We start from the raw sequence: 25,544 nt of genomic DNA on the forward strand, positions 1-25,544 counted from the left end.
AGTTCTGCCAGGTGATGTAAAATTATCGTGGTTTTTCCTTTTCCTTGCAGAACCCTGGATTCTATATGCATTTTTAAATGCTATTGCTAAAGTCCAAATTGTTCTATATAACGTGGGTAAGTTTAGGTTATCCAGTTTTTTCCATGATCAAATGGTTGTTTGTCTAGCAACTATAAGGGAACGCAGAAGCAAGTCCTTAAATTTGGTGTCCTTGTGATGTCCTGTAAAACCGTTATTATGTGCCCCATAATACTCATTCCGTATTTGTAAGAAAGCACTTTTCACTTTGGAACTGCCTGCCTATTGACATCAGGCAAGAGCGTTCATTGAACTCTTTTCAACACTAGATAAAAACATTTTTGGTCTAGGCAAACCTACCCAGATGTGTTGACATGTCTTACCCTGTTTCTAGTTTGTTGCTTACTTATTTTTATTTTTAATGTGTTAGATAGTTGTTCTTGTTATTACTGGTAATTTTCTCTTTGTAAACCACTTTGTGGTTTGCACATTTGCTTTTCTTTTTAACAGTCAATGAGTCTTTAAACATTATGAAAGCAAAAAAATAATTCTAGCATAAATTTAATATTATCACTAATCAGTTGCTTAAGCCAGTGTTTCCCAACCGGTGTTCCGCGGCACACTAGTGTGCCGCCAGAAGTTGCCTGGTGTGCCGTAGGAGGGAGGCGGGCGAGGCGGGCGGCGAGAGGCGGGGCGGCGGTGAGGAGAGGCCGCCCAGCGCGGGGCTCTCGCCGTCTGCCTGCCTGGCTGCCTGCCTGACGCGCAAACCCCCGGCGCAGGCGCCCCGCTTGTTGACACGGGAGGGGAGGGGAGAGAGGAAACGCTGCTGGTGCCGCTGCTCCTCGGCGGCGGCTCCTCCTCTCAGCCCGCCCTGCCTATATTTGCGCCAATCCCCGCCCACTAAAGCATTCACGCCTCCCAATGGGAAGCCTTGCCGGGCGGCGGGCGCTGCTGCCTGAGAGTTCTGAAGCCACGCCCACTTTCCCAGAGACTGGCGGTTCTGAGGGATCCAGGGCAGGGCCGGCGCGCGCGCGCGCTTCTTGCTGCCCGGGCGCTTGCTCTAATCCCGCCTTCCCTGGGAGGGAGGGACGGCGGTGGCCGCGAGCGTCCGGGGTGGGGCGCGTGCTGGCTCTCCCTGGCGGCCCCCGTGCCTGGCGTTCTATCAGTGCACCTCCTCTCTCTTTCCCCACCCATCCTCCACGTGCTGCGCTCTAACCCGGAGTTAGAAGCGAATTAGAACATGCCCCCCGTGTGTGGTGTTTTTTTTTTGCTGCTCCTCTTTTTTTAGGGCTTTTTGGCGGCTTTTGGGACGGCGTCGAGGGGTGGCGCCCACGCTCCTTGTGCGCCCGCCCCGGAGGCTCGCCCGCGCGGTAGTGCTAGAGGAGAGAGGTGGGCATGGCGGCTGTTTTGGAGCTGTTGCTGCAGGACGAAGTGGCAGCCAGCGCTGTCGTGCGGTGGCTGAAGGCGAGCTAGAGCCCCTGCGCCGTGGAGGTAAAACGTGCAGCGCCGCCCTTGCTTCACCCAGCCCTCGGTTCGAGCGGGAAGTATCCGGGAAAACGGAGTTGATGCCGGCCTTCAAAACTCTGCGCTCCAAAAGGGAGGCGGGAGGGGAAAAAAACAGGTCGACCACTTGAGGTTTCCTCCTCTGGCGGGATGCTAAGTGGGAAGCTGCAGCCTTCAGGCCTGCGCTATGTGAACTCCTGAAGGGCTCTTGCGGTAGCTTTTCGGGAGCCCAGGTGTATATATGTGCCCCCCTGAGGGAGCCCTTCACTGAACCTGAGAACCCTGCTGTGGAGTTGGTGGGACTGAGCTGCTGTGCGCCCTTACGAATCCTTCCCAAATGCAGCTTTAATGATTCAGAAACAAGACCTACAGAATTCGTTGGAAGTTACTATTTTTTTATTTTTTTTTTACATAAGTAAAAAGTGACCTTTCCCCATCTGGCATGGTGGTGTGCCTCGAGATTTTTTTCATGAAACAAGTGTGCCTTTGCCCAAAAAAGGTTGGGAAACACTGGCTTAAGCACATCAGACCAAAATTCTTGTACGGGGTGGTGTTCCCACCAGAGGATCTGAACAAAGAACCAACCAAGTTGACTGTAACTAGGCTCCTAGACAGATTGCTGGACTTAATGTGAATTCCACCTGTCCCTGGCACCTGCCAAATGTAGGGGAGAAACTCTTCCCCATCTCCATTAGCAACAATTCAAGGCCACCAGTCTCTTTTCCTAACCACTGATGTGCACAAACCTTGCTCCTGCTGCCCCTGCTCTCTCCCGCAAGTCTGGCTGGGTGATAGACTGATATATTGTCCAAAACCAGTTTGAAGTCCGCAATGTGCTATCGGTTTCATAATTTTTGACGTGGAAATATATTGTGAATCACGGTGTGTGTGTGTAATGCAAGAATCACAATGGAGGTCAAGCAGTGAAGCCAGCAAATGCCTCTACGTAGCTCCATCCTTATTTCAGATATTGTGATACATTGGTACATTACGATGTTTAGCCCGTATATCACGAAGTTGAAAACCGGTTATCGGTCCGGCCCTACCCACAAGGAGGATTTGGCCCACCTTTGCCCTTTACCTACAGGACCGCCTCTCCTGGTCTGCCCCGCGGAGGACATTAAGGTTCACAAATGACAACATTTTGGAGGTCCCACGTCGCAAGGTGGTTAGATTGGTCTCAACTAGGGCCAGGGCCTTTTCAGTACTGGCCCCGACTTGGTGGAACGCTCTGTCACAAGAGACTAGGGCCTGCAGGACTTGACATCTTTCCGCAGGGCCTGCAAGACAGAGCTGTTCCGCCTGGCCTTTGGTGTGGACTCAGTCTGACCTTTATGTTTCCCTCCCTATCTATGGGCTACTATTAAAATGAGGCTGCATTTTAAATTGTATTTTTAACCTGTATTTTAAATTCCCAACCCCCTATTATGTTTTTATTGTAATTTTACTGGTGTTAGCCACCCTGAGCCCGGCTCTGGCCAGGGAGGGCGGGGTTTAAATAAAATTTATTATTATTTATTATTACTCAGGTGTCAGCGCAGGGGTGTCCACAAACTTTTTTCAAAGAGGGCTAGATCCAAAGTTAAAATAAAAAAATTCCTTCCAGTAGCACCTTAAAGACCAACTAAGTTAGTTCTTGGTATGAGCTTTCGTGTGCATGCACACTTCTTCAGATACACTGTATCTTCAGTGTATCTGAAGAAGTGTGCATGCACACGAAAGCTCATACCAAGAACTAACTTAGTTGGTCTTTAAGGTGCTACTAGAAGGAATTTTTTTATTTTGACTATGGCAGACCAACACGGCTACCTATCTGTAACTAGATCCAAAGTTGTTGATCTTTTTTAGGGTTAAAGTTGTTGAGCTTTATTTTACTACGATTTTACCCAACCAGCGGGCCGGATTTGGCCCCCAGGCCTAGTGAAAGAGGGCCTTTTGCCTGGCTTCAGCCTGGGCTTACCTGACACACAGCATATAGTGGTTGAGAAGCACTTTGGGTTTGAGGCGGATTTTGATCAGGTTGGAGACCACCTCGACGTCCTCGGAGCTGTGGGTGTTGCAGTTCATGCAGACCGACATGAGCAAGTCCTGGGCAGGTCTGGTGAGCTGGGAAGGAAGGAGAAGAGAGGTGCAATGAGGACAGGCATGGGAGGAAAGAAGCCCCGCGAATAAAATGAAGATGGGAAGCTTAGCCCGGAGTTGGAAGGAAGATAAAGTCCCTACCAGAGAAGAATGGCAAACCAAGCTGAAATGCCAGAGCTGACTGGAAAACTCAGAAACCAAAAGGATAAAAACTTTATAAAAGAATGGGGAAATTTTATAAGTTACTTAGGAGGCCACTGTAAGCAGATGGAAACAAGAGCAGGATTTTGACTGACTTGTAGTGTAAAAAATATTATGGACAATATTTGGTTTGATATAAAAACTGGAGAATGGATGAATATGCAGTTGTAGAGGCTTAAAATAAGACTTTACGGAGGGGAAAGTCACGAGATTCGGAGAATTTATACAGATATGTTCTTATAAGTTTGTGTTTATTTGTACTTCGTATTTGCAAAAACAATAACAATGATTTAAAAAATGAAGATGGGAGGCTGCCTGATATCAGGTCAGACTATTATGATTATTTATTAAATCTCACTGCCCTTTGTCTGAAGATCACAGGGCGATTTACAATATAAACACACACACATACACAACATCCCATTACAGTGGTGCCCCGCAAGACGAATGCCTCGCAAGACGGAAAACTCGCTAGACGAAAGAGTTTTCCGTTTTGGAGGTGCTTCGCAAAACGAATTTCCTATGGGCTTGCTTCGCAAGACGACAATGTCTTGCGAGTTCCTGCTGGTTTTTTCCCCCTTCCCCCCCTTTTTCTAAGCCGCTAAGCCGCTTATCAGCTGATCCGATCAGCAGATAAGCCGCTAAAAGCCGCTAATAGCGCTAATCCGCTAATCCGTCAATGGGCTTGCTTCGCAAGACGAAAAAAACCGCTAGACGAAGAGAATCACAGAACGGATTCTTTTTGTCTTGCGAGGCACCACTGTATAACAAACAAAAACCATAACAAACAAAAACCTGTCCTGGCTAGAATCCAGCCCCAGCTCCAAGTTCAAGTAAGGGAACGGGGAGTTTCAGGCTTTGTAAAAAATCCAAACCAAGCCCAGCCTTCTTACCTTGGGGTTCTGCAGCCACATCTCCAGTCTCTGCACGGCCATTTGTCGAATCTCCTTGTAGCCGCAGGTGGCAGTCAGGAGGCGCAAGAGATTCCGGGACACGTTGTCCATGGGCTGGCGCCTGTTGAGCTGGTCCCGTAGCATGTCCAGGACGTATTCCTCCACGCTCTCGGCCAGGTCGTCGTACCTGGGACAGGATAAGGCCGTATAAGAATAGGAATTTATTATTTATACCCCACCCACTAGGCGGGGTTTCCCCAGTCACTTTGGGTGGCTCCCAACAGAATATTAAAAACACAATAAAACATCAAACATTAAAAACTTCCCTAAACAGGGCTGCCTTCAGGTGTCTTCTAAAAGTCAGGTACAGTGGTACCTCGGGTTACAGACACTTCAGGTTACAGACGCTTCAGGTTACAGACGCTTCAGGTTACAGACTCCGCTGACCCAGAAATAGTACCTTGGGTTAAGAACTTTGCTTCAGGATGAGAACAGAAATTGTGCCCCGGTGGCGCGGTGGCAGTGGGAGGCCCCATTAGTTAAAGTGGTACCTCAGGTTAAGAACAGTTTCAGGTTAAGAACAGACCTCCAGAACGAATTAAGTTCTTAACCAGAGGTACCACTGTAGTTGTTTATTTCTTTGACATCTGATGGGAGGGCGTTCCACAGGGCGGGCGCCACCACCCAGAAGGCCCTCTGCCTGCTTCCCTTTAACCTCACTTCTCGCAGGGAAGGAGCCACCAGAAGGCCCTCAGAGCTGGACCTCAGTGTCCGGGCTGAGCGATGGGGATGGAGAAGGTCCCTCAGGTCTACTGGGCTGAGGCTGTTTAGGGCTTTAAAGGTCAGCGCCAACACTTTGAATTGTGCTCAGAAACAAATGTTGGGCATGAAGCATAGGCTGCTTTTAGAAGGAGGTTAACAGAGCAGGACAGGTTTGGGGTCATAGCTTTCAGGTCTATCAAACAGCCGAACTGGGATTCAGGGTGGCTGACAACAACATCACCATCATCATTATTATTTGGAAGAAGCATTATTATAAAATGCAAAAAACAAACTAGTGGGAAACACTAAATGAGACACATCAAAGCACGTTGAGAACCAGCAATTACAAATGTGGTTTCTCCTGAGAGCAACCCTATTATCAGCATCGTCTGTCTGCACCTTCGATTCCAAAGGTCTGTCTGAAGAGGAAGGTCTTGATCTGCCAGCAGGAGGATAACAGAGAGGCAGCCAGGATGACCTCTCTTGGGAGGGAATCCCCCAATAGGGGAGCAGACACAGAAAGGCTGTCTCTCATGCTAGCACTAATTGTGCCTCAGAACAGTCTCATCACCATCTTCTCTGTCCTTCAACTGATCCTGTCGTTTCTTCTTCCCAGCCTTTGACATATGCAATCACTGCGGCTACAGCTATATGAACTACAATGCCTATAAGGCAGGGATGAGAGAAGCCACATATGGATCTACTGGGAGTGAGTGATTTGCAGGAAATTGGAAAGAGTTTGACTCCTGGTTGTTTAACTGAAGGAATGATCGCCGGGCGTGGAGAACACTTCCACCCACAGACATGCCACAGCTGTCTGAACATCATGCCCTCTATCTAACCTTTGGCTTTCTCAGTGGTCTGCCGTGCCGTCTTGTGACCTTTGTCTCCTTCGTCATACATTGTGCAAGGGGAAAATGACGCGGTGGAAACAGGTGCCAAAATAATTTTGGACCACCCCACGATCGTGTGATTGGAAGATGTAACGGGCACAGTCCAAAATGTATCTGACTGGCTTTGCATATTGTGCTAATAAAAAGAGCCTCGGCAGAGCTAGCTGGCAGCTTGCCTGTGCACAGCTCACCTGCATTACCAACTCCCGCCTCATGCCTTCACTTCATTAACAATAGCAGCAACAACAAGTTGACTCTGCCCCCCATCCTGGACACCCACACTTCAAATTAAAGCTAGGGGTTGCCATGGTATTGACGGAGAACGAAGGGAAGAGGAGAGACAAGTAGAGGAAGGGAGGCAGGAAGTGACAGTGGAGGAAAGGAGGGAAACTCAGGAGGAGGGAAGGCTCTCAGATGCTGGAGCAGAGCTTCAACACCGCACAGTAAGCTCTGGCACGGACAGCGAGGCAGTGCCGGTTCCATCTGCTCAGGAGTTAAAGAGGAGGGGACAGAGACATCACATGAGAATGCCTCGCCTCTTCTGCTGGAAAAGGGGCGGATGTAAGTCACTCCGAGAATCTGACCCGGAGGATTCGGACGCATGATTATGTGTGCTGCTTGTACATATGTAAAATAAAGGACGTATATATGTATCGCGGAGTGAGCAGAGGCATTTCTTGCGGAGAGCACTCACAAGCTATCACAGGGGGTGACCAGGAATGGATCTGGGGAGGAGTGTGAGTGCAGATCACTTCTGGCACTCAAAGCAAAGCTCGGCAGCGGAGGACACCATGCTTTTGCACCTGGCTCCCCTGGATGGATCTGATAAAGCACAAAGAAGGTCCTGTAAGTGTGGAGTCTGTCCTCCCTTGCTATAGGGTTAATAAAGACATAGGAAGGCCCAGCTGAATCTCACATGCCACATTTCCTTCAATCATTCTGCAGTTCTCCAGTGCTGTTTGAAGCGAGGGCATTTGCCATCAATGGGTGAGCGTACCTGGGCATCAGTTGCCCTTCCTGCTCTGGGCTCATCTTGTCCTCAGCAATCAGCAGCTCGCTCTGGCTGTCCTCCTCTTCAGGCACAGAGGGATGCGGGCTGTTCCCTGAAGGAAAGCCAAGAACACACATTTCAACACAGAGAAAGGCGGCAAGTTCAGATGCCACAAGAAACCGTGGTTTGTCACAGTGGGAACAAGCAGCAGCAAACGTCACAGACTCATTCTCACCCTTCCTCTCCGGAAGAGCTGCGAGGAGTGCAGAAGCTTTCATTTCCAGTTACAGTTAACGACAGTTTAGTGCTACGTCTGAACTGTACACTGTGGTTAACCTTAAATGATGGTTTATTGAAATAAGCCCTATAAAATGACGCTATCTCGTTTTCAGACAATCTCTCTGCTAATCTCATCTTAAGATCCCAGGACCTGCCAAGCACCACTGTCAAAATTTCACACCGGGTCAATTTCTGAGAAGTTCCATTTAATTTTCCGCATCAACACAATGTTAAGCAAACCATGCTGGAGGGATTGTACAGTGGTGCCTCGCAAGACGAAATTAATCCGTTCCGCGAGTCTCTTCGTCTAGCGGTTTTTTCATCTTGCGAAGCAACCCTATTAGCGGCTTAGCGGATTAGCACTATTAGCGGTTTAGTGGCTATTAAAGGCTTAGCGGCTATTAAAGGATTAGCGGCTAAAAGGCTATTAGCGGCTTAGAAAAAGGGGGGGGGAGTGAAAAAAAATCGGAACACTTGCAAGACGTTTTCGTCTTGCAAAGCAAGCCCATAGGGAAAATCGTCTTGCGAAGCAGCTCAAAAACGGAAAACCCTTTCGTCTAGCGGGTTTTCCGTCTTGCGAGGCATTCGTCTTGCGGGGCACGACTGTACTGATCATATGTGGTGGAACTGTTCTGTAACAAATTGATTTTGGCAAAAGGTATTTGAAGAGACTGGTAAAGTAGTAGGATGCAAGCTTCAGTAAATTCCACTGCTGGCTTTGTTGTTCCTATTTGATAATGAAAAGGCTGATGTTCTGTACAAGGACTTCATTTTAGTTTCAAAGGCGGCAGCTCATCAGCTGATATGTAAACATTGTAAAACTGATACAGGATTAACGTTATCCAAGTTGTACATGAGCATCTGGCAAATTTGAGGGCCAGTGTGGCACAGTGGGTAAAGTACAGTGGTGCCCCGCAAGACGAATGCCTCACAAGACGGAAAACCCGCAAGACGAAAGGGTTTTCCGTTTGCGAGTTGCTTCGCAAGACGAATTTCCCTATGGGCTTGCTTCGCAAGAAGAAAGCCCATAGGGAAATCTCCGGAGACCTCTTATAAATGCTGACGGTGGGGAGCAAAGCCTCCCCTCCCCTCCGGCCTTCAGAAGAGGTCCAGGAAGGCTGGCAGGGGCCGAAAGGCTTTGCTCCCCACTGCCAGCATTTTAAAAGCAGTCCGGGATGGCAGGGAAGCGCTTCCCGCTATCCCGGACGGCTTTTGAAGGCAGGCGGGGGGGGGAGCAAAGACTTTTGCCCCCTGCCGGCCTTCAGAAGAGGTCCTGGACCTCTTCTGAAGGCCGGCGGGGGGCAAAAGTCTTTGCTCCCCCCTGCCTGCCTTCCCGGGAGAGCGGAGAAACGCGCTGCGTTTCTCCGCTGTCCCGGACAGCTTTTGAAGGCAGGCGGGGGGGGGGAGCAAAGACTTTCGCCCCCCGCCCCCCTTCAGAAGAGGTCCAGGACCTCTTCTGAAGGCTGGCGGGGGGCGAAAGTCTTTGTCCCCCCTGCCTGCCTTCCCAGAGGCTTTTAAATCGCCCCGGACAGCGGAGAAGTCCTCCGCTGTCCCGGGGCGATTTTAAAATGCCGCCCGCCAGCATTTTAAGATCGCCCCGGACAGCGGAGAAGTCCTCCGCTGTCCCGGGGTTTTTTAAAATGCTGGGGGTGGGAAGAAAAGCCCTTGTTCCCCCCCCCCAGCCTTCAGAAGAGGTCCGGGGACAGACTGTCCCCAGACCTGGTCTGAAGGCGGTTTCCCTAGGAACGCATTAATTGATTTTCAATGCATTCCTATGGGAAACCGTGCTTCGCAAGACGAAAAACTCGCAAGAAGAAAAAACTTGCGGAACGAATTAATTTCGTCTTGCGAGGCACCACTGTATCAGACTAAGACCTGAGAAACCAGGGTTCAAATCCCCATCTGGCCATAAAGCCCACTGGGTGACCATGAGCCGGTCATTGTCCATTAGGCTAAGAGGGTTGTTGTGGGGATTAAACGAGAAGGGGGAGAGCCACGCATGCCACACCTAGAGCTCCTTGGAGAAAAAGGTGGGACGTAAAAGCAGTAAAACCATGGGTAGGCAAACTAAGGCCCGGGGGCCAGATCTGGCCCAATCGCCTTCTCAATCCGGCCCGTGGACAGTCCGGGAATCCGCGTGTTTTTACATGAGCAGAATGTGTCCTTTTATTTAAAATGCATCTCTGGGTTATTTGTGGGGCATAGAATAATATACAACTAGATGATTGGGTAACAGTATGGAAGGAAATATAAAATTTACAGCATGTACTGCGTTAAAGGAAAATGTTATGAAAATGATATATAGATGGTATATTACACCGGTCAAATTAGCGAAAATGTATAAAACCTGTAATAAGTTGGAAATGTAAAGAAAAAGAAGGGACATTTTACCATATGTGGTGGGAATGTAAGAAGGTGAAGGGTTTCTGGGAGATGATATATAATGAACTGAAAAAGGTGTTGAAAACAAACAACCACCTTCCAAGCAACTCTCTGAGTAAGAGCCCTACCAGCGCTCAGGTCTCCTCCGCTGCGTCCAACCTCCCCATGCAGCAAAATGCTTTTGGGAGGCATCTTGGTGCTGAAGGCCGTCTGGATGTTTTCCACAAAGGTCTTGCAGTGGGGGCTGTCTACCCAGATACGCTCTCCCAGAGAATCCTCAATGTAAACCTGTAAAGGAGATGAACAGAAACTCCTCTCTGCACCTGCACCGAAAAGAACTGGTCCCCTTTTTGTATCCCTGGGCTCAACTGTGAAGAGAACCAAGAGACAGGCATCAAAGCAGTTAAGCGGGGTGGGTGGGTGTGCCCCAAACAGACAAGATCAGTACTTTCCAACCACTCTTATATCAGATGCTGGTGTTACAGGTATTCCAACTTTTGGGATGGCACAGATCTGTGTGGCAGAAATGAATGGTAGCTGATAATTGCAGCTGCGGCAACTCTGGGCTCCCTCTAATTTTAGCCAAAATCATAAACCCTCCATAGCTTAATAAACACAATGGGGTAGGATATTTCAATGGCTGTTGTATTTGCTTCTCTTTCTAGCAGCTGCCATCCCACCAGGCTGCAGCAGAGGGAGTGACAACACCACTCCAATTGGCCCCTGAATTGTTTTGATTCAAGCCGGCCCCTTTAAGAACTGATGCTGAGTTTGCTTGATTTCCTCTTCCCTCCCCATTGCTTTTTCCTTTTGTGACATGTCCACCAGGGCCTGCCTTGTTTCCTTTTGACTGCGTATATCTAAAACACAAAGCCGCTCTGGGAGCCTTTTCATCTGAAAGGCAGGGATAAAAACACTTTAAAAGAGATAATTATTTTCGAGTGACAGGTGTTGAAGACGCGCCTGTCCTTGCACACAGCCTTAACACTTCCGCCTGCCTCCAGTAGGTCTCTCACACGAGCACTGCCCCAAGTTGGTGTACCTTGACAAAGATCTCAGGCCAGTTCTCGTCTTCCTCGTATGCCGCCATGAGGAGGTTGCAGGCCAAGACAGACACCAGGCTGTTCCCTTTGGCTTTGAAGTTGATGGAGACGTCTCGGCGGAGGAGACTGCACAGTGCCTGCAAAAGCAAATTCCCCCAGTGAGAACAAGCAGAGAGCCTTAGAATCATAGAATCATAGAATCATAGAGTTGGAAGAGACCACAAGGGCCATCGAGTCCAACCCCCTGCCAAGCAGGAAACACCATCAGAGCACTCCTGACATATGGTTGTCAAGCCTCTGCTTAAAGACCTCCAAAGTAGGAGACTCCACCACACTCCTTGGCAGCAAATTCCACTGTCGAACAGCTCTTACTGTCAGGAAGTTCTTCCTAATGTTTAGGTGGAATCTTCTTTCTTGTAGTTTGGATCCATTGCTCTGTGTCCGCTTCTCTGGAGCAGCAGAAAACAACCTTTCTCCCTCCTCTATGTGACATCCTTTTATATATTTGAACATGGCTATCATATCACCCCTTAACCTCCTCTTCTCCAGGCTAAACATGCCCAGCTCCTTAAGCAGGTTTGTATAATAGCTTACAGTTGATTCTATCAGTTAAGGGTCTTCTCTACTCTTTTTTTTAACCAATTGTCTCTGAATGAGCTGTGAGTAGCTGATGGAAAAGGGGCAAAATTGTCATTTCCTGCATATTGAAAAAGCATGCACCGTATGGTTTAAAAATCAACTTTGGTCTTTGTATTCCTTAGTGCTACATTAGTTTCTCCAAAAGAGGTATGTTCCCTTGTCTATCCCACCATGCCCCTAGAGTTAAGTTAGTCAATATTTCTAATCTTGTCGCACAAAGACATATCCGGCTCTCACCTCAATCACTCCTTCCGTGGCAAAGATGTTGGGCTTCATTTTTGCCAGGTACATCAGGCTCAAGTACAGGGTGGTGTCGGGCTTTGCCCGGTTCATTTTCAGCTGCTTCACGGCCCCACACAACACCCCTTCGATGCGGTCGTCATTGCCTTCGGCTTCCGCAGCCTCGATCTCATCCAGCAAAACCGCTGGGGCCACTGCAAAGAGAGCCAGACAAGAAATGGGTTCCTCAGAGCCCTCAGCCTATTGGCAGTTGTCATTTTTAAGCAATCCAAATAAATGTTATACCAAAGCTCAAGGCAAATGGCTTCTAGGGGGGGTTGGAAAAAGGGTAACACTCTTAATAACCTAAAGGTGGACAATCTTTTTGGTGAGGGTGCCAAAATATTAAGGAGCAGAAGTCTTGCACCATGGTTCACATTTGCCCACAGGGCTTGAAATCTGCATCAGAGCAACAAAGTCCATCATCTACCTTTGCATCAAAACATCTGCATATGTAAATGATGTCTGTTGGACACAAGAAGAGCTTGCTGGATCAGGCCAATGACCCATCAAGTCCAGCATCCTGTTTTTACCATGGCCAAGCAGATGCCTTTCCAGGAAACGCTCAAGCAGGATTCGAACACAAAGCCCTCTCCCCTCCTGCGGTTTCCAGCAACTAGTATTCGGGGCGTACCGTATTTTTCGCTCGATAACGCGCACCCGACCATAACATGCATGTAGTTTTTAGAGGAGGAAAACAAGAAAAAAAATATTCTAAACGAAACAGTGAATGTATGATTTTTGTGGTTCATGCTGTATGATTTTTGTGGTTCATGCTGTGGCCACAGACATGTGATCTGACAGTGAGTTTGGGGTAGCCCAATGCAAAAATCCCGAGGATCCATGTTTGTAACCATGTTTTTGCACCACTGCAGCCCCAGGTAACAGTGGGTGCGTGATTTTTTTGGTGCAAACTGTAGCCATGGACATGCTATGTGATCTGATGGTGAATTTGGGGTGACCCAGTGCAAAAATCCTGAGGATCCATGTGGATCTGTGCTTTGTAACCACGTTTTAAGTGGGGAGGGAAGGAAAAGGACTCAAGGGACAAGGAGCACGCATGGAGCAGGCTCTGTTTCTCTCCCCCCCCCCCTTAGCGAGCTGAAAAACTTTGCTGGAGGGACAGAGAGCAACTGGTAGGCTCCTTTAAAGCAAGCAGGTTCTGCTTCTCTCTCTCCTTAGCGAGCTGAAAAACTTTGCTGGAGGGACAGAGAGCCTGCTTGCTTTAAAGGAGCCTACCGGACAGGAGCCACTTACACGAGTGTAAGCGGCTCCTGTCCGGTAGGCTCCTTTAAAGCAAGCAGGTTCTGCTTCTCTCCCTCCTTCCCCGCCCTTAGCGAGCTGAAAAGCAAAGCGGGAGGAGACTGAAAATCTTTCCTGCTATTTCCAGCAAAGCGGGAGGAGAGAGATATAAAGAGCCAGCTTGCTTTAAAGGAGCCTACTGGACAGGAGCCGCTTACACGAGTGTAAGCGGCTCTTCTCCCGCTTTGCTCCTTTAAAGCAAGCAGGCTCTGCTTCCTTCCCTCCCCCCCTTAGCGAGCTGAAAATCTTTCCTGCTATTTCCAGCAAAGCGGGAGAAGAGCCGCTGAGTGGGGAGGAGGGAGAGAAGCAGAACCTTCTTGCTTTAAAGCAGCCAACCGGACAGAAGCCGCTTACACGAGTGTAAGCGGCTCCTCTCCCCTCTCGCTTTGCTCCTTTAAAGAAGCAGGCACTCTGTCCCTCTCTCCTCCCCATTCAGCGGCTCTTCTCCCGCTGGAAACCATGGAGGAGGGAAGCATTCGCTCCGTAACACGCACAGACATTTCCCCTTACTTTCTAGGAGGAAAAAAAATGCGTGTTATGGAGCGAAAACTACGGTATATTGTCTTCTCCGGAGCAAAGGGTCTTTCCCTCTCTCTTTACCTTCAATGGGGACCACGGAAGGCTCCTTGATGGAAGGAGAAATGGCCCGCTTCTCAGCCACGGCTGCCTCCGCCAAGCGTCCCAAGGCACTGAGAGGGGGCGTCGAGGAGAGTTTGGGGCGCTTGGCAAGACTGGAGGCAGCCTCCCGCTTCCGCTCGGAGGGCAACCCGGCCGAAGCGGGCTTGAGCAGTGTGACGGCCGCTTTCGATTCATTGGACTGGCCTTTTGAACCCAAGGCGATGAAATCTCCCGGAGGCGGGTGACCTAGGCGGGAAAAAGAGAGCAGTTCACAGAAATGTAAAGACAGGGAGAAAACAGGAAGCTGCTTTATGAGGAACGGCTAAGGGAGCTGGGCATGCTAAGCCTGGAGAAGAGGAGGTTAAGGGTTAATATGATAGCCATGTTCAAATATATAAAAGGATGTCACATAGAGGAGGGAGAAAGGTTGTTTTCTGCTGCTCCAGAGAAGCGGACACGGAGCAATGGATCCAAACTACAAGAAAGAAGATTCCACCTAAAGATTAGGAAGAACTTCCTGACAGTAAGAGCTGTTTGACAGTGGAATTTGCTGCCAAGGAGTGTGGTGGAGTCTCCTTCTTTGGAGGTCTTTAAGCAGAGGCTTGACAACCATATGTCAGGAGTGCTCTGATGGTGTTTCCTGCTTGGCAGGGGGTTGGACTCGATGGCCTTTGTGGTCTCTTCCAACTCTATGATTCTATGATTCTATGATTCTATGATTCTTATACCGAGTCGGACCATTGGCTCAGGTAGCTGAGTATTGCCGACACTGACTGGCCGTGGCTGTTCAGGAGTCTTAGTGGACCACAAGCTTCACGTGAGTCAACGGTGTGATGCAGCAGCATAAAAAAGCTAATGCTATTCTAGGCTGCATCAACAGAAGCCTAGTGTCCAGATCAAGGGAAGCAATAGTCCCACTCTGTTCTGCCTTAGTCAGACCACACTTGGAAGAGTGTGTCCAATTCTAGGCACCACAATTTAAGCAGCATATTGACATGCTGGAACGCGTGCTGAGGATGATCAAGGGCCGGGAGCAGTTGAAGGAGCTGGGTATGTTTAGCCTGGAAAAGAGGAGACTGAGAGGAGATAGGATAGCCATCTTCAAATACAGTGGTACCTCGGGTTACAGACGCTTCAGGTTACAGACTCTGCTAACCCAGAAATAGCACCTCGGGTTAAGAACTTTGCTTCAGAATGTGAACAGAAATCATGCAGCAGCGGCGCGGCGGCAGCAGGAGGCCCCATTAGCTAAAGTGGTGCTTCAGGTTAAGAACAGTTTCAGGTTAAGAACAGACCTCCAGAACGAATTAAGTTCTTAACCCGAGGTACCATTGTACGTTAAGAGCTGTCACATGGAGGAGGGAGCATGCCGGTTTTCTCCTGCCAGGGAGGGTAGGATTCAAATGCAGTGGTGCCCCACAAGACGAATGCCTCGCAAGACGGAAAACTCGCTAGACGAAAGAGTTTTCCGTTTTGGAGGTGCTTCGCATAACGAATCTCCTATGGGCTTGCTTCGCAAGACGACAATGTCTTGCGAGTTCCTGCGGTCCCCCCCCCCTTTTCTAAGCCGCTAAGCCGCTTATCAGCTGATCTGATAAGCTGATAAGCCGCTAAAAGCCGCTAATAGCGCTAATCCGCTAATCCGTCAATGGGCTTGCTTCGCTAGACGAAAAAACCGCTAGACGAAGAGAATCACAGAACTTCGTCTTGTGAGGCACCACTGTAACAAGAAAGGAGATTCCAGTGAAACATCTGACAGCGACAGCCACTCAACAATGGAACGGGCTCCCTCTGGAGGTTCTGGACTCTCCTCCCTTGGAGGTTGGATAGCCATCTGCCATGGAGGCTTCAGCTGAGATTCCTGCCTTGCAGGGGGTTGGACTGGATGACCCCAGGCAGCGGTTCTCAACCTGTGGGTCCCCAGATGTTGTTGGACTACAACCCCCATCATCCCTGAGCTCTGGCCTTGCTAGCTAGGGGTGATGGGAGTTGTAGTCCAACAACATCTGGGGACCCACAGGTTGAGAAAGGCTGCAGGGGGCCCCTTCCAATTCTCCAGTTCTGTGGTTCGTAGGTTTCCAAGCAGAGGCTGGACCAGGCCACCTACCAGGGATCGTCGAGCTGTTACTCCTGCGTTGCAGTGGGGGTCAGCCTAGATGACCCCTGGGGGTCCCCCTCCCAGCTCTGCTGTTCTAGGATTCTACGTCATTCCTTTCTGGGGGGTGGAGAAGAGGGGTTTTTTTTGTTTTTAAGCGGAGCTGCCCTCCCCCCTGGGTCTCGTGCACGCGCTTCCCCACCCCCTTTTACCCACCGGAGGGTTTGGCGACGGCGCTGGGGCGGCGCGCGGCCGCGGGCTTCGGGCGGTTCATCCCCGCGGAGCCCCCTACCCACTCCCGCCCTCTCCGCTTTTTCCCCACACAGTCGAAGGGCCGGCAGGGAGGGAGTTAACGGAGAGGAAGGCGGAAGCGGAAGAGGCCGCGCGTGCCCTTCTCGACCCGGAACAAAAATAAGGCGAGGGAGGGGAGCGAACCGGCTTCCAGGCTCTGGGCTGCGCGTCTCTCTGGCGCCACCGCGCGGCCGGGAGGGGGAACCGCAGGCTTTTCTCTCCCCTTTGACGGAGGAGGTCGCGGAGCGCCACCTAGAGCTTCGGGATCGTTTCAAGTTAAGCGAGCGGAGGAAACCGTGGCGATGTCTTTCGCCCCCTGGTGGCCGGCGGCGGGGTGGCGGGCAAGGGGAACTGCGATGACGGGGCTCCCAAGCGGTAGACTTATTGATTATTGATATTCCTTTAATTAACAACAACAAAATGTTTATTCGGCTTTACGCCCATCATTTTCTTTAATTAAAAAAAAACAGCCCAACGATTTCCACCCAACGATTTCCACCCGCACACCACCACCATTGTAATCCATGGGCCAATGGCACTAGACAGGGCTAGCAAAGGGGGCAAAAAGTGTTCTTCTTTTGTTCTTGTTTTTGTTATGTATTTTGTGTTTTCACCTTGTATTTTTATGCCGTGATTTGCCCCAGTGGTCCGGCCCAGGATGCATCACCATTCTGAGCAAGGCAGCAGAACAGACACAGATAAACAAAGCTTATGGGTGTCACGCAAAACACTTTGCGCCATTGCTATTCTGCAGGTGAGGAAGAGAGGGCTGAGGTTTTTTCTGGCCTTGATAGCTGGTGGTGGTGGGAATGGGATACCAGATGTAACCTGTCCTGGCTTACCCAATAGGCGGACTATTAAAGGCGGACTAATGACCTGGAAGCTGTACGCCAGCTCCCTCGGCCAGTAAAGTGAGATGAGCGCCGCAACCCCAGAGTCGGCTATGACCGGACCCAATGGTCAGGGGTCCCTTTACCTTTACCACCAGCCATAATTCCAGTTGTCATTCCCAGCAACCCCCAGCTACCAGTGTTTGCATTTAAAACGAGAATGGCCAAGCTGCATTTAACATTGCACTTCTGTATGGCCCAGGGACAGGTTTGCTCTCTCATGCGTTGCTCGAGAAGTGGCGAGCGGAACGTGCATCATTTCACCGGGGTCCTGAATTTCTGCTACGACACGCTTTGCAGGTTTGTCGTTTTGGTTCTCTTTGACTATGCCCAGCAAGCATTCATGAACTGAAGTGAATCGCTTTGAACTCTTTGAAGGTTTGTTTTATTGAGAGTCAATCTGGGTACAGCCAGCCACACAGAAATGGCAGATGCAAAGCCCCAAATGAACGGGTAAAAGCTAAACAATCGGAATGGGCCACTCACTTTGTTTTTCTGCATTGCCGGACTTTCCTAAATGGCTAGAAGCAAAGCAGGCAGCTCCCTGCTCTGCTCACGAAACTGCAGGTAAGGGGAAGGAGGGATCTGTATTAAAAAATAGTGCAACTGAGACCCCCCCCCCAAGGGTACATTCTGAATCACTGCAGACACATTCAAACAGGAGGCGGGTTCATAACCAGCCCCAATTCCCTCTTGGCGAAACAAGCAGGTGTTGGGATGTGATGCAAGAGGTATAACCTCCGCAGCACTGAAAGAAGTGAACCTCACCTAAAGCGGCAAAACCCCAAGGGGCCGGCCTTGGGTGAGGCTGTGGGTTAGGTCAACAGTGGCATCTATCGCTTGAGCAGCTCTTGGAGCCCGGTTCAGTTATCGCTGGAAGGCACCTTCAAGCAGAACCTGTGAGCCATCAAACAAACGGGGTTATGGCAAAGTGAAAACCCTCCGTTGATCTTTGTGGGTTTAAAGCAATGTTGGCAAAATAGGGCTTTGGCTTTCGATGTTTGTTTGAGAACAAGCTGTCTTGTGCTGCGTACCAGAACTCCGGGTGAGTTCTCTTGGGCTCAGGTCCTGGAGGAATTGTGTTTCTACAGGCTCCTGCACACAGACACCAGGCCTAAACAGGCTAACCAAAAAACATTTGGTTGGCCACAGTGACGATGCTGGACGGGGCCTGTGGCCTAATCCAGCTGGACACTTCTTATGAACCGGAAAATGTCCGGAACTGAGGCTGAGCCTTAGGAGCACAGTCATACCACACATTTACCACTGTAAATAGCCATTGCCCCCCAGAGGATTCTGGGAGCTGTGGTTTGTTAAGGCTTCTGAGAGTTGCGAGGGGACCCCTATTCCCCTCCCACAGCTACACTTCCCAGAGTGGTTTAATGATCAATCCCTCTTCACAGGGAATGCCTATTTGTGGAATGCTCTCTCGGAACCCTGAACAAACTCCCAGAATCCTTTGGCATAAGCCACCGCTGCGGAATCGTATTGCTTTAAATCAGGGGTCAGGAAACTTTTTCAGCAGGGGGCCGGTCCACTGTCCCTCAGATCTTGTGGGGGGCCAGACTATATTTTTTGGGGGAAATGAACGAATTCCTACACCCCACAAATAACCCAGAGATGCATTTTAAATAAAAGGGCACATTCTACTCATGTAAAAACATGCTGATTCTCGGACCGTCTGTGGGCCGGATTGAGAAGGCGATTGGGCCACATCTGGCCCCCGGACCTCAATTTGCCTACTCATGCTTTAAATGCATGGTGTGAATGTGCCCCAAGAGATTGCCCAAGCTTGAGTGCCCTCTGTGGAAACAAAAGGGTACTGCGGTGAACATCACCTGCCCCTCTCATTGGCACGGAGGATGAAAGCTGAGGAACGTGTTCCCCTACCTTTGCCTGGCTTAGAGGTGCTGCACTTTCTGCCCTCGTTCCACGTTCGGGTCCTGCTCCCAAGCAAAAGACAGCAGAGACCCTAGCTTGCATATCCTCTCCTCCCCAAATCAGGACCCTGGAGGGTAGGGTTATGCTGGACAAACATGTGGCATCTTAGGAAGAAGAGGTCCTCTCCCCCCCCCCTCAGCCTTGCTATCTAGGATCCTTTAAACCGGGAACACCAGGCACTGGGCTTGGGACGCTTGGCATGCGTAGAGTCCCTTCTCATGCAGCGGCAGAGACAGTGTGATAAAGGATGCAGCAGCAGCAGCAGCACAGAGATCCTGGGCTACCTTTAGAAACACGCACAAAACTCACACACACACAGATATACAGTTTAGGCACTCTAACCCAGCGAAGGCGACGGAGGCGTCTCCCTTTTCCGACGGGAGCAGCAAAGCACGGGATGGCTCAGCGGGACGCCCAGCAGCGTGCAAGAGACCCTCGCCCCATCGAGGGCCCAGCTGAGACGGGGCTTGGGTTTTGTTTTTTTGGCAGAAATGCAGTAAAAGCCGAAGCAGCAGTAGGGAGTCCCTTTTCCTGAGGAGACACGAAGAAGAGAGCGCAAGGCTCGGGGCCGCGGAGACCCTCCTAGGGGGTGTGCGGCCCCCCCATCCGGAGGGCCTGGACAGGCGACAGACCCGCCTGCTGGCAACAGTACATTCAGATGGCTGGGGTGGAGGGAACTCTGCCAGTCTCACATCCAGTGTACGCTGAATCCGCGGCTGAGGTTGAGCTGCAGGTCACTCACAGTGAGAACCTACGAAGGAAGCGAGATCAGTGATTAGCTGGGGCCTTTATTCCCTTCATTAGGACGCGGGTGGCGCTGTGGGTTAAACCACAGAGCCTAGGACTTGCCAATCAGGTCGGCGGTTCGAATCCCTGCGACGGAGTGAGCTCCCGTTGCTCGGTCCCTGCTCCTGCCCACCTAGCAGTTCGAAAGCCCCTCAAAGTGCAAGTAGATAAATAGGTACCACTTTGGCGGGAAGGTAAACGGTGTTTCCATGCGCTGCTCTGGTTCGCCAGAAGTGGCTTAATCATGCTGGCCATATGACCTGGAAGCTGTACGCCGGGTCCCTTGGCCAGATGAGCGCCGCAACCCCAGAGTTGTCCACGACTGGGCCTAATGGTCAGGGGTCCCTTTACCTTTATTCCCTTCAATAGTTTGCGTTTCTAATAGAAAAATGGGCGCAGGAGGGATAACTATTGCAACTATTTTTTTAAAAAAGCTGCCAGTGGTAATCTAATAAATTGTTGGCTTCAAGTTACAAGAAAGGAGATTCCAATTAAACATCAGGAAGGACTTTCGGAGAGTAACAGCTGTTCAGCGGTGGAGCAGACTCTCTGGACTCTCCTTCCTTGGAGGTTTTTAAGCAGAACTTGGATGACCGTCTGCCATGGATGCTTTAGCTGAGATTCCTGCGTTGGACCTCAGGGTGTCTTCCAAATCTACAATTCTGTGATTCTAATTGAAACCTGCAGGAAAATGTTGCAGTATAGAGTGCTTCTGTTTAGGGTTACAGCCAAACATGTCCTATTCTTTCTTTCTATCTATCTATCTATATATATTACATATCATTTCCAACAATCATATAACATATTTTCTTATCTTATACAATGTTTTGGACTTCCATCAACTGCATCTGAAGATTTTTCAATCTTTATAACAATCTACATTTCTTAATTTCCCTATTACTTTTAATTGTCCTCAACTAATATCTCTCTTCATAATCTTCTCTGCAATATTTCACATAATCCTCCTTACAAAACTTCTTGCAGTCCTACTAGCGTAATCTGTTTATTACAATTGCTTTTCAAATAGTTCAAATATTTACTCCAGTGCTCTGAGAATCTCTGGTCCTGCAGGTTTCGGATCCTTCCTGTCATCTTATCTAATTCTGCATAGTCCATTAATTTCGTCTGCCATTCTTCTTTCGTCGGTAGTTCTTCTTGTTTCCATTTCTGTGCCAATAATATTCTTGCTGCCCCTGTCCTATTCAATGTCATTTCCCTCTCCCACAGACACGCAACATTCTGTGGCCAGCATGGTGTAGTGGTTAAAGTGTTGGACTAAGACCTGGGAGAGCAGGGTTCAAATCCCCACTTGGCCATGTAGCCCCCTCAGTGACCTTGGGTCAGTCACTCATTCTCAGCCAAACCTGCCCCCTCAGGGTTGTTGTGAAAATCAAGTAAGGAAGAAAACTATGTATGAGTTCTCTGGGAGGGGTATAAATGTAAAAATAACAAACAAACATGCTCAGTCTTCATGGGACAGTTTTTTCCCCTTCTCCACTTGGGTCGCCCCACCCCAAATACTCTATATTCTACTTCTGCAAACTTTGGAGTTCCCCAGACCTTGCTGATACCTCCCCCTTGAGGGTGGATGTTCTTTTTTTGGCTGTGTAAGGATTTATCCCTGGAGAACTGAGTTTGCTCTTAGCATATTAGAACTGCAAATAAAAAGGTGGTGTGTTTTTTGGGGGTTTTTTTAAATTAGAATAAAGCTAAAAACAGTACAGTGACCAAATTAGAAAACAAAGGCAGTAGAATCATAGAGTTGCCCAGTGAAAAACAAGCAGTGATGGGCTTTTCTTGGGAGGGCATGCCAGATTCTAGGTGCCAACACAGACATGACCCTGCTGCACATCCAAGCTGCCTGTCGGTTACCTGGTTTGTCAGGTAGGTAAACGGCCTCTCCTTGCCATTGACAGTGACTGTCTTTGGCTCTTCTCGGACCCCGTAAACACTCAGCGCATCCACTGTGACGTACGTGGCTCCCGCGTTGGAATGCAGGACGGTGGAAGTGAATGTGTTCTGGAAGGAAAAGAGAAAAAAGCGGGAACTCCCTGGTCACAGCTGCCTCCCTGCTTCAGCAAACACACTCAACTCCTCTCTTCTCCTCCCCGCTGCTAATATAGGATCGATTCATTCATGCCACCCTGCTTCGGAAAGATTAGTCTGTGTGCAGATCCTCTGGGGCTGTCGCTAAAGGAAGAGAAGAAGTGATTCCCGTATGACAAGGCCACAGGAAGAGATCTGCTAGATTTGAAGCAACTTCTCAAGGTCGGTTGACATCAGCGGAAGAGAGAGGTGGGAAGCAAGGCTCGCTCTACTGGTTCTGCTGGGGCAGGCCCACTCCTCACCCCAAGGCAGTCATTTGCAAACTTTTTTCTCTGGACCACACTTCCAGAATAAAAAATTGCTTGTGCCACATCTTTTTAGTGAGAATAAATATATTGGAAAACACAATTAGGATTGTTTGCAGTATCACTCGGTGCTCTTGCTCTCATTTTGAAAAGATATCTATCTATATTCTGCAAAAATAAGAATTGATACTACAGTGAGATGTTTAAATTTTTCATTGATTGTCCTTGAATCTTCCTGCCACACTTGGCACCCTCTCCTGCCACATCAGTGTGGTATGCCACAATTTGTGAGAACTACTGCCCTCAAGCATCACCTTCCCCCAGGCTGCCTCAGGGGCAGAGATAAGAAGTGGGGCTCACTCCATCTCCTTTGCCAAAAGCCCAGCAGGCACCTCCTGCCCCTATTGAGCAATGGTTTAAAAACTGGTGGTCCACGTTTAAACCCTCATCTTCCTTGTCACTTTCCCCTTGTGTGCCGTGATTTTTTAGAGCGTAGACCTGTGGGAAGGGACTGTCTTGTTTTAATTTATTGCATGCAAGCCGCTCTGGGAGCCTTCCTTTTGCCGAAGAGCAGGGTAAAAAGGTTCTAAGTGAATAAATACAGTGGTACCTCGGGGTTACAAACACCTCAGGTTACAGACTCCGCTAACCCAGAAGTAGTACCTTGGGTTAAGAACTTTACCTCAGGATGAGAACCGAAATCGTGCGGCGGCAGCGGGAGGCCCCATTAGCTAAAGTGGTACCTCAGGTTAAGAATGGTTTCAGGTTAAGAATGGACCTCCGGAACAAATTTAAGTTTGTAACCAGAGGTACCACTGTAGGTAACTTGCTGGTCAAACCACAGCAGGGCAAAGAGGCTCTTCTTACCTGTGTGACGTTGAACACTAAGTAAGAATAGTCGCCCTTGGCGAACGTGTCCAGGCTCTCGCCATCGTCCCAGTAAAGGTCTCCCCAGGCATTGGCGTTCTGCGACAGGGCCGCAATCAGGTGAAGAGCGTTCCCACTGCCCACCGATGTGCTGCCTCCGAGTTTCTGAGAGGGAAACGGATCAGTGTGTGAAATCCAGATTCACTGAAAGCAGCCCCGATTAGGGCTGGGCGATGTCTGGTTTTCAACATTGTGATATATCACAATGTCTGAAGTAACACTGAGAAAGGCTGAAAAAGGGGCTGGGATGTGGAGGAAGGGAGGCAGGAGCGACCAGGAGGAAGGGAAGGAAGCGGCCTGCTTGCTCGGGCGAAGGATCTCCTGCCTGCTCCACAGCCCAGCCCCAGAGCCTTGGCAGAGGGAGCCTGAGGAGGTGCTCTGCCTGCCTGCCTGCATATTTGCCTTCGTCCGAGCAAGCGGAGCAGGCTGCCTCTTTCTGAGAGGGGAATTGGGGCCTCCTAACAGTTCTCAGCACCCTTAAAAAAAAACCTACAGCTCCCAGAATTCTTTGGGGGAAACCGTGACTGTCTGAAATGGCACCAGAGCACTTTAAACGTATGGTGTGGATATGGCTTCAGTTCATAAATTCACAGCCACAAACGTCCAACACTTATTTGATAACAACATTTATGTAGTATTATGCAATGTATGCAAGGCCTTCTTTCACTTTGATCTCACTGCACATTGCACTAAACTGGTCTTTGTGTCTGTAATTATATTGTTCTAAATGGGGGCAGGGGTGTCAGTCTGGATCATACCCTGGGTTCCTTCCAGGCCTGCTTAGAAAAGGCTGGGCCTTTTTGCCACCTCACCTGGCAGGATGCCACATCATCTTAGGATGGAGAACAAACTAAAAGAGACTGTGTATAGGAGGGGGGTGTGTGTGTATGTGTGCATTGGGCTGATGCTGGAAGCTAGAGGCATTTCTTGCTCTGTGCATAACATGCACAGAGTGGAACTGTGCATATTATGCACAAACAGCATAATATGCACAAACAGAACTGAGTTCCTCGGGTCTCCAAGCCCCCTCCCTTGCTTCCCTCTCCTGCTCCCATGTGGCTGGGAAGGCAAATTCAGCAGTTAACCAGAGTTTGCTGTGCCGTCCAGAGCTAGGCCTGCTAGCTGTGGTTGAACAATGAGCTCCAGCAATCACAGTTTGGCGTTGGCTTGTTCGAAAGGTAAACCACAACAAAGCCTGTTTTTGTATGTCTTTGGCACCGTGGTGGGCAGCATGTGACCACGCAGGTGCCGTTGGACCTCAACTCCCGTTAGCACCAGCCAGCAGGGTCAGGGGGGAGGGGATGATGGGGCTTGCAGTCCTGCAATATGTGGGGGTCCAAGAGTTACCTACCCACCCCCTTTTTAAAGAAAAGTTACACGGTGGGCAGGTGGAAGAGGATGAAAACTATCAGGCCTCACCTGGGTTGGCAGGATGGTCCCTTCCCGCACATGCACGTTGATGTGGTCCAGAGGTGCAGCCATCTTCAGGTTCTCCCCGCTGCTGTTCACTGAAGAGCCCTGCAGGGGGCAGCGAGAGGCTGAGCTGTCAGGTTCAAGCGGTCAGATTACAGCAGCCTCTGCCAGCCTCCCAGCCGCCCCAAACATCTGGAGCATGGGTAGGCAAACTAAGGCCTGGGGTCCAGATCCAGCCCAACTGCCTTCTAAATCCGGTCTGCGGACAGTCTGGGAATCAGCATGTTTTTACATGAGTAGAATGTGTCCTTTTGTTTAAAATGCATCTCTGGGTTATTTGTGGGGCATAGGAATTTGTTCATTCTTTTTCCTTTTCAAAATATAGTCCGGCCCCCCACAAGGTCTGAGGGACAGTGGACCGGCCCCCCTGCTGAAAAAGTTTGCTGACCCCTGATCTGGAGGATGTCACGTTGGGTCAGGGCTCTATGAGACACACGGCCGTCTGTTTTGGGTCGCTGGTTTTGGCCTTCAGAGCCCTAAAAAGTTTGATGCCACCTAATCTGGAGGAGATCCTACACTTCCATGAGCCTTGCCCTGCGTTTAGAGATCAGCTTCCGAGACCCGGCCTGTTGACCCACCAGCGAGAGCTGTTAGGCTGGCGGGAGCGAGGGAAAGGGCTCTCTCAGTGGTGGCTCCACACCTTTGGAATTCCCTTCCCAGGGAGAGAGAGAAAGAGATGGCCTCATCCCTGCTGCTTTCAAAAAGAAATAAATCCGTAGGCACATTTATTAAGATTAGCTGAACAGTGATGCACTTAAAAAAAAAAAAAAGAGTTAACTGCTGGTGGTCTTTGTGTCTGTAATTATATTGTTCTAAATTAGTGGGGTGGGGAGTCAGTCTGGATCAGACCCTGGGTTCCTTCCAGGCCTGCTTAGAAAAGGCTACAGAACAAGTTGTAACAGTTC

At 49.7% G+C, this 25,544-nt stretch overlaps 2 protein-coding genes and 2 long non-coding RNA genes across 8 annotated transcripts in view; 1 reads left to right on the forward strand and 3 right to left on the reverse strand.

Moving 5' to 3' along the window:
- The window catches only part of INTS1 (integrator complex subunit 1), an 87,117-nt gene extending 70,793 nt beyond the window's left edge, over positions 1-16,324 (reverse strand). Inside the window, exons 1-8 of the mRNA XM_082199599.1 lie at positions 16,197-16,324; positions 13,868-14,131; positions 11,924-12,120; positions 11,047-11,184; positions 10,133-10,292; positions 7,350-7,455; positions 4,698-4,884; positions 3,482-3,627 (exon numbers count right to left, since the gene is read on the reverse strand). Of these exons, the coding sequence (XP_082055725.1) occupies positions 3,482-3,627; positions 4,698-4,884; positions 7,350-7,455; positions 10,133-10,292; positions 11,047-11,184; positions 11,924-12,120; positions 13,868-14,131; positions 16,197-16,254 (1,256 nt within the window). The 5' untranslated portion in view covers positions 16,255-16,324. The remainder of the gene's footprint in view (positions 1-3,481; positions 3,628-4,697; positions 4,885-7,349; positions 7,456-10,132; positions 10,293-11,046; positions 11,185-11,923; positions 12,121-13,867; positions 14,132-16,196) is intronic.
- LOC309519167 lies at positions 12,732-13,568 on the reverse strand. Its single transcript, XR_014213709.1, has 3 exons — positions 13,223-13,568; positions 13,161-13,181; positions 12,732-13,098 (listed from the first exon to the last, which is right to left on the reverse strand). It is a non-coding gene; the product is annotated as an uncharacterized lncRNA (long non-coding RNA).
- A 207-nt stretch (positions 16,325-16,531) lies between the features above and the next one.
- Positions 16,532-22,447, forward strand: LOC309519157. Of its 2 annotated transcripts, XR_014213697.1 has the most exons (4): positions 16,532-16,646; positions 16,916-17,025; positions 17,364-17,461; positions 22,012-22,447. It is a non-coding gene; the product is annotated as an uncharacterized lncRNA (long non-coding RNA). The 2 variants fall into 2 exon arrangements; XR_014213698.1 differs by lacking the exon at positions 16,532-16,646 and having other exon boundaries at positions 16,759-17,025.
- Positions 17,530-25,544, reverse strand: part of LOC309518987 (lysosomal alpha-glucosidase-like) — a 40,207-nt gene continuing 32,192 nt past the window's right edge. For all 4 annotated transcript variants that reach the window (XM_082199676.1, XM_082199679.1, XM_082199678.1 and 1 more), the window contains exons 17-20: positions 24,586-24,684; positions 23,107-23,271; positions 21,761-21,907; positions 17,530-19,853 (exon numbers count right to left, since the gene is read on the reverse strand). In XM_082199676.1, coding sequence (XP_082055802.1) covers positions 19,791-19,853; positions 21,761-21,907; positions 23,107-23,271; positions 24,586-24,684 — 474 coding nt within the window. In that variant the 3' untranslated portion in view covers positions 17,530-19,790. The remainder of the gene's footprint in view (positions 19,854-21,760; positions 21,908-23,106; positions 23,272-24,585; positions 24,685-25,544) is intronic.

The sequence above is a fragment of the Podarcis vaucheri genome (assembly GCF_965113315.1).
Source record: "Podarcis vaucheri genome assembly, chromosome: 14".
Classification (NCBI taxonomy): domain Eukaryota; kingdom Metazoa; phylum Chordata; class Lepidosauria; order Squamata; family Lacertidae; genus Podarcis; species Podarcis vaucheri.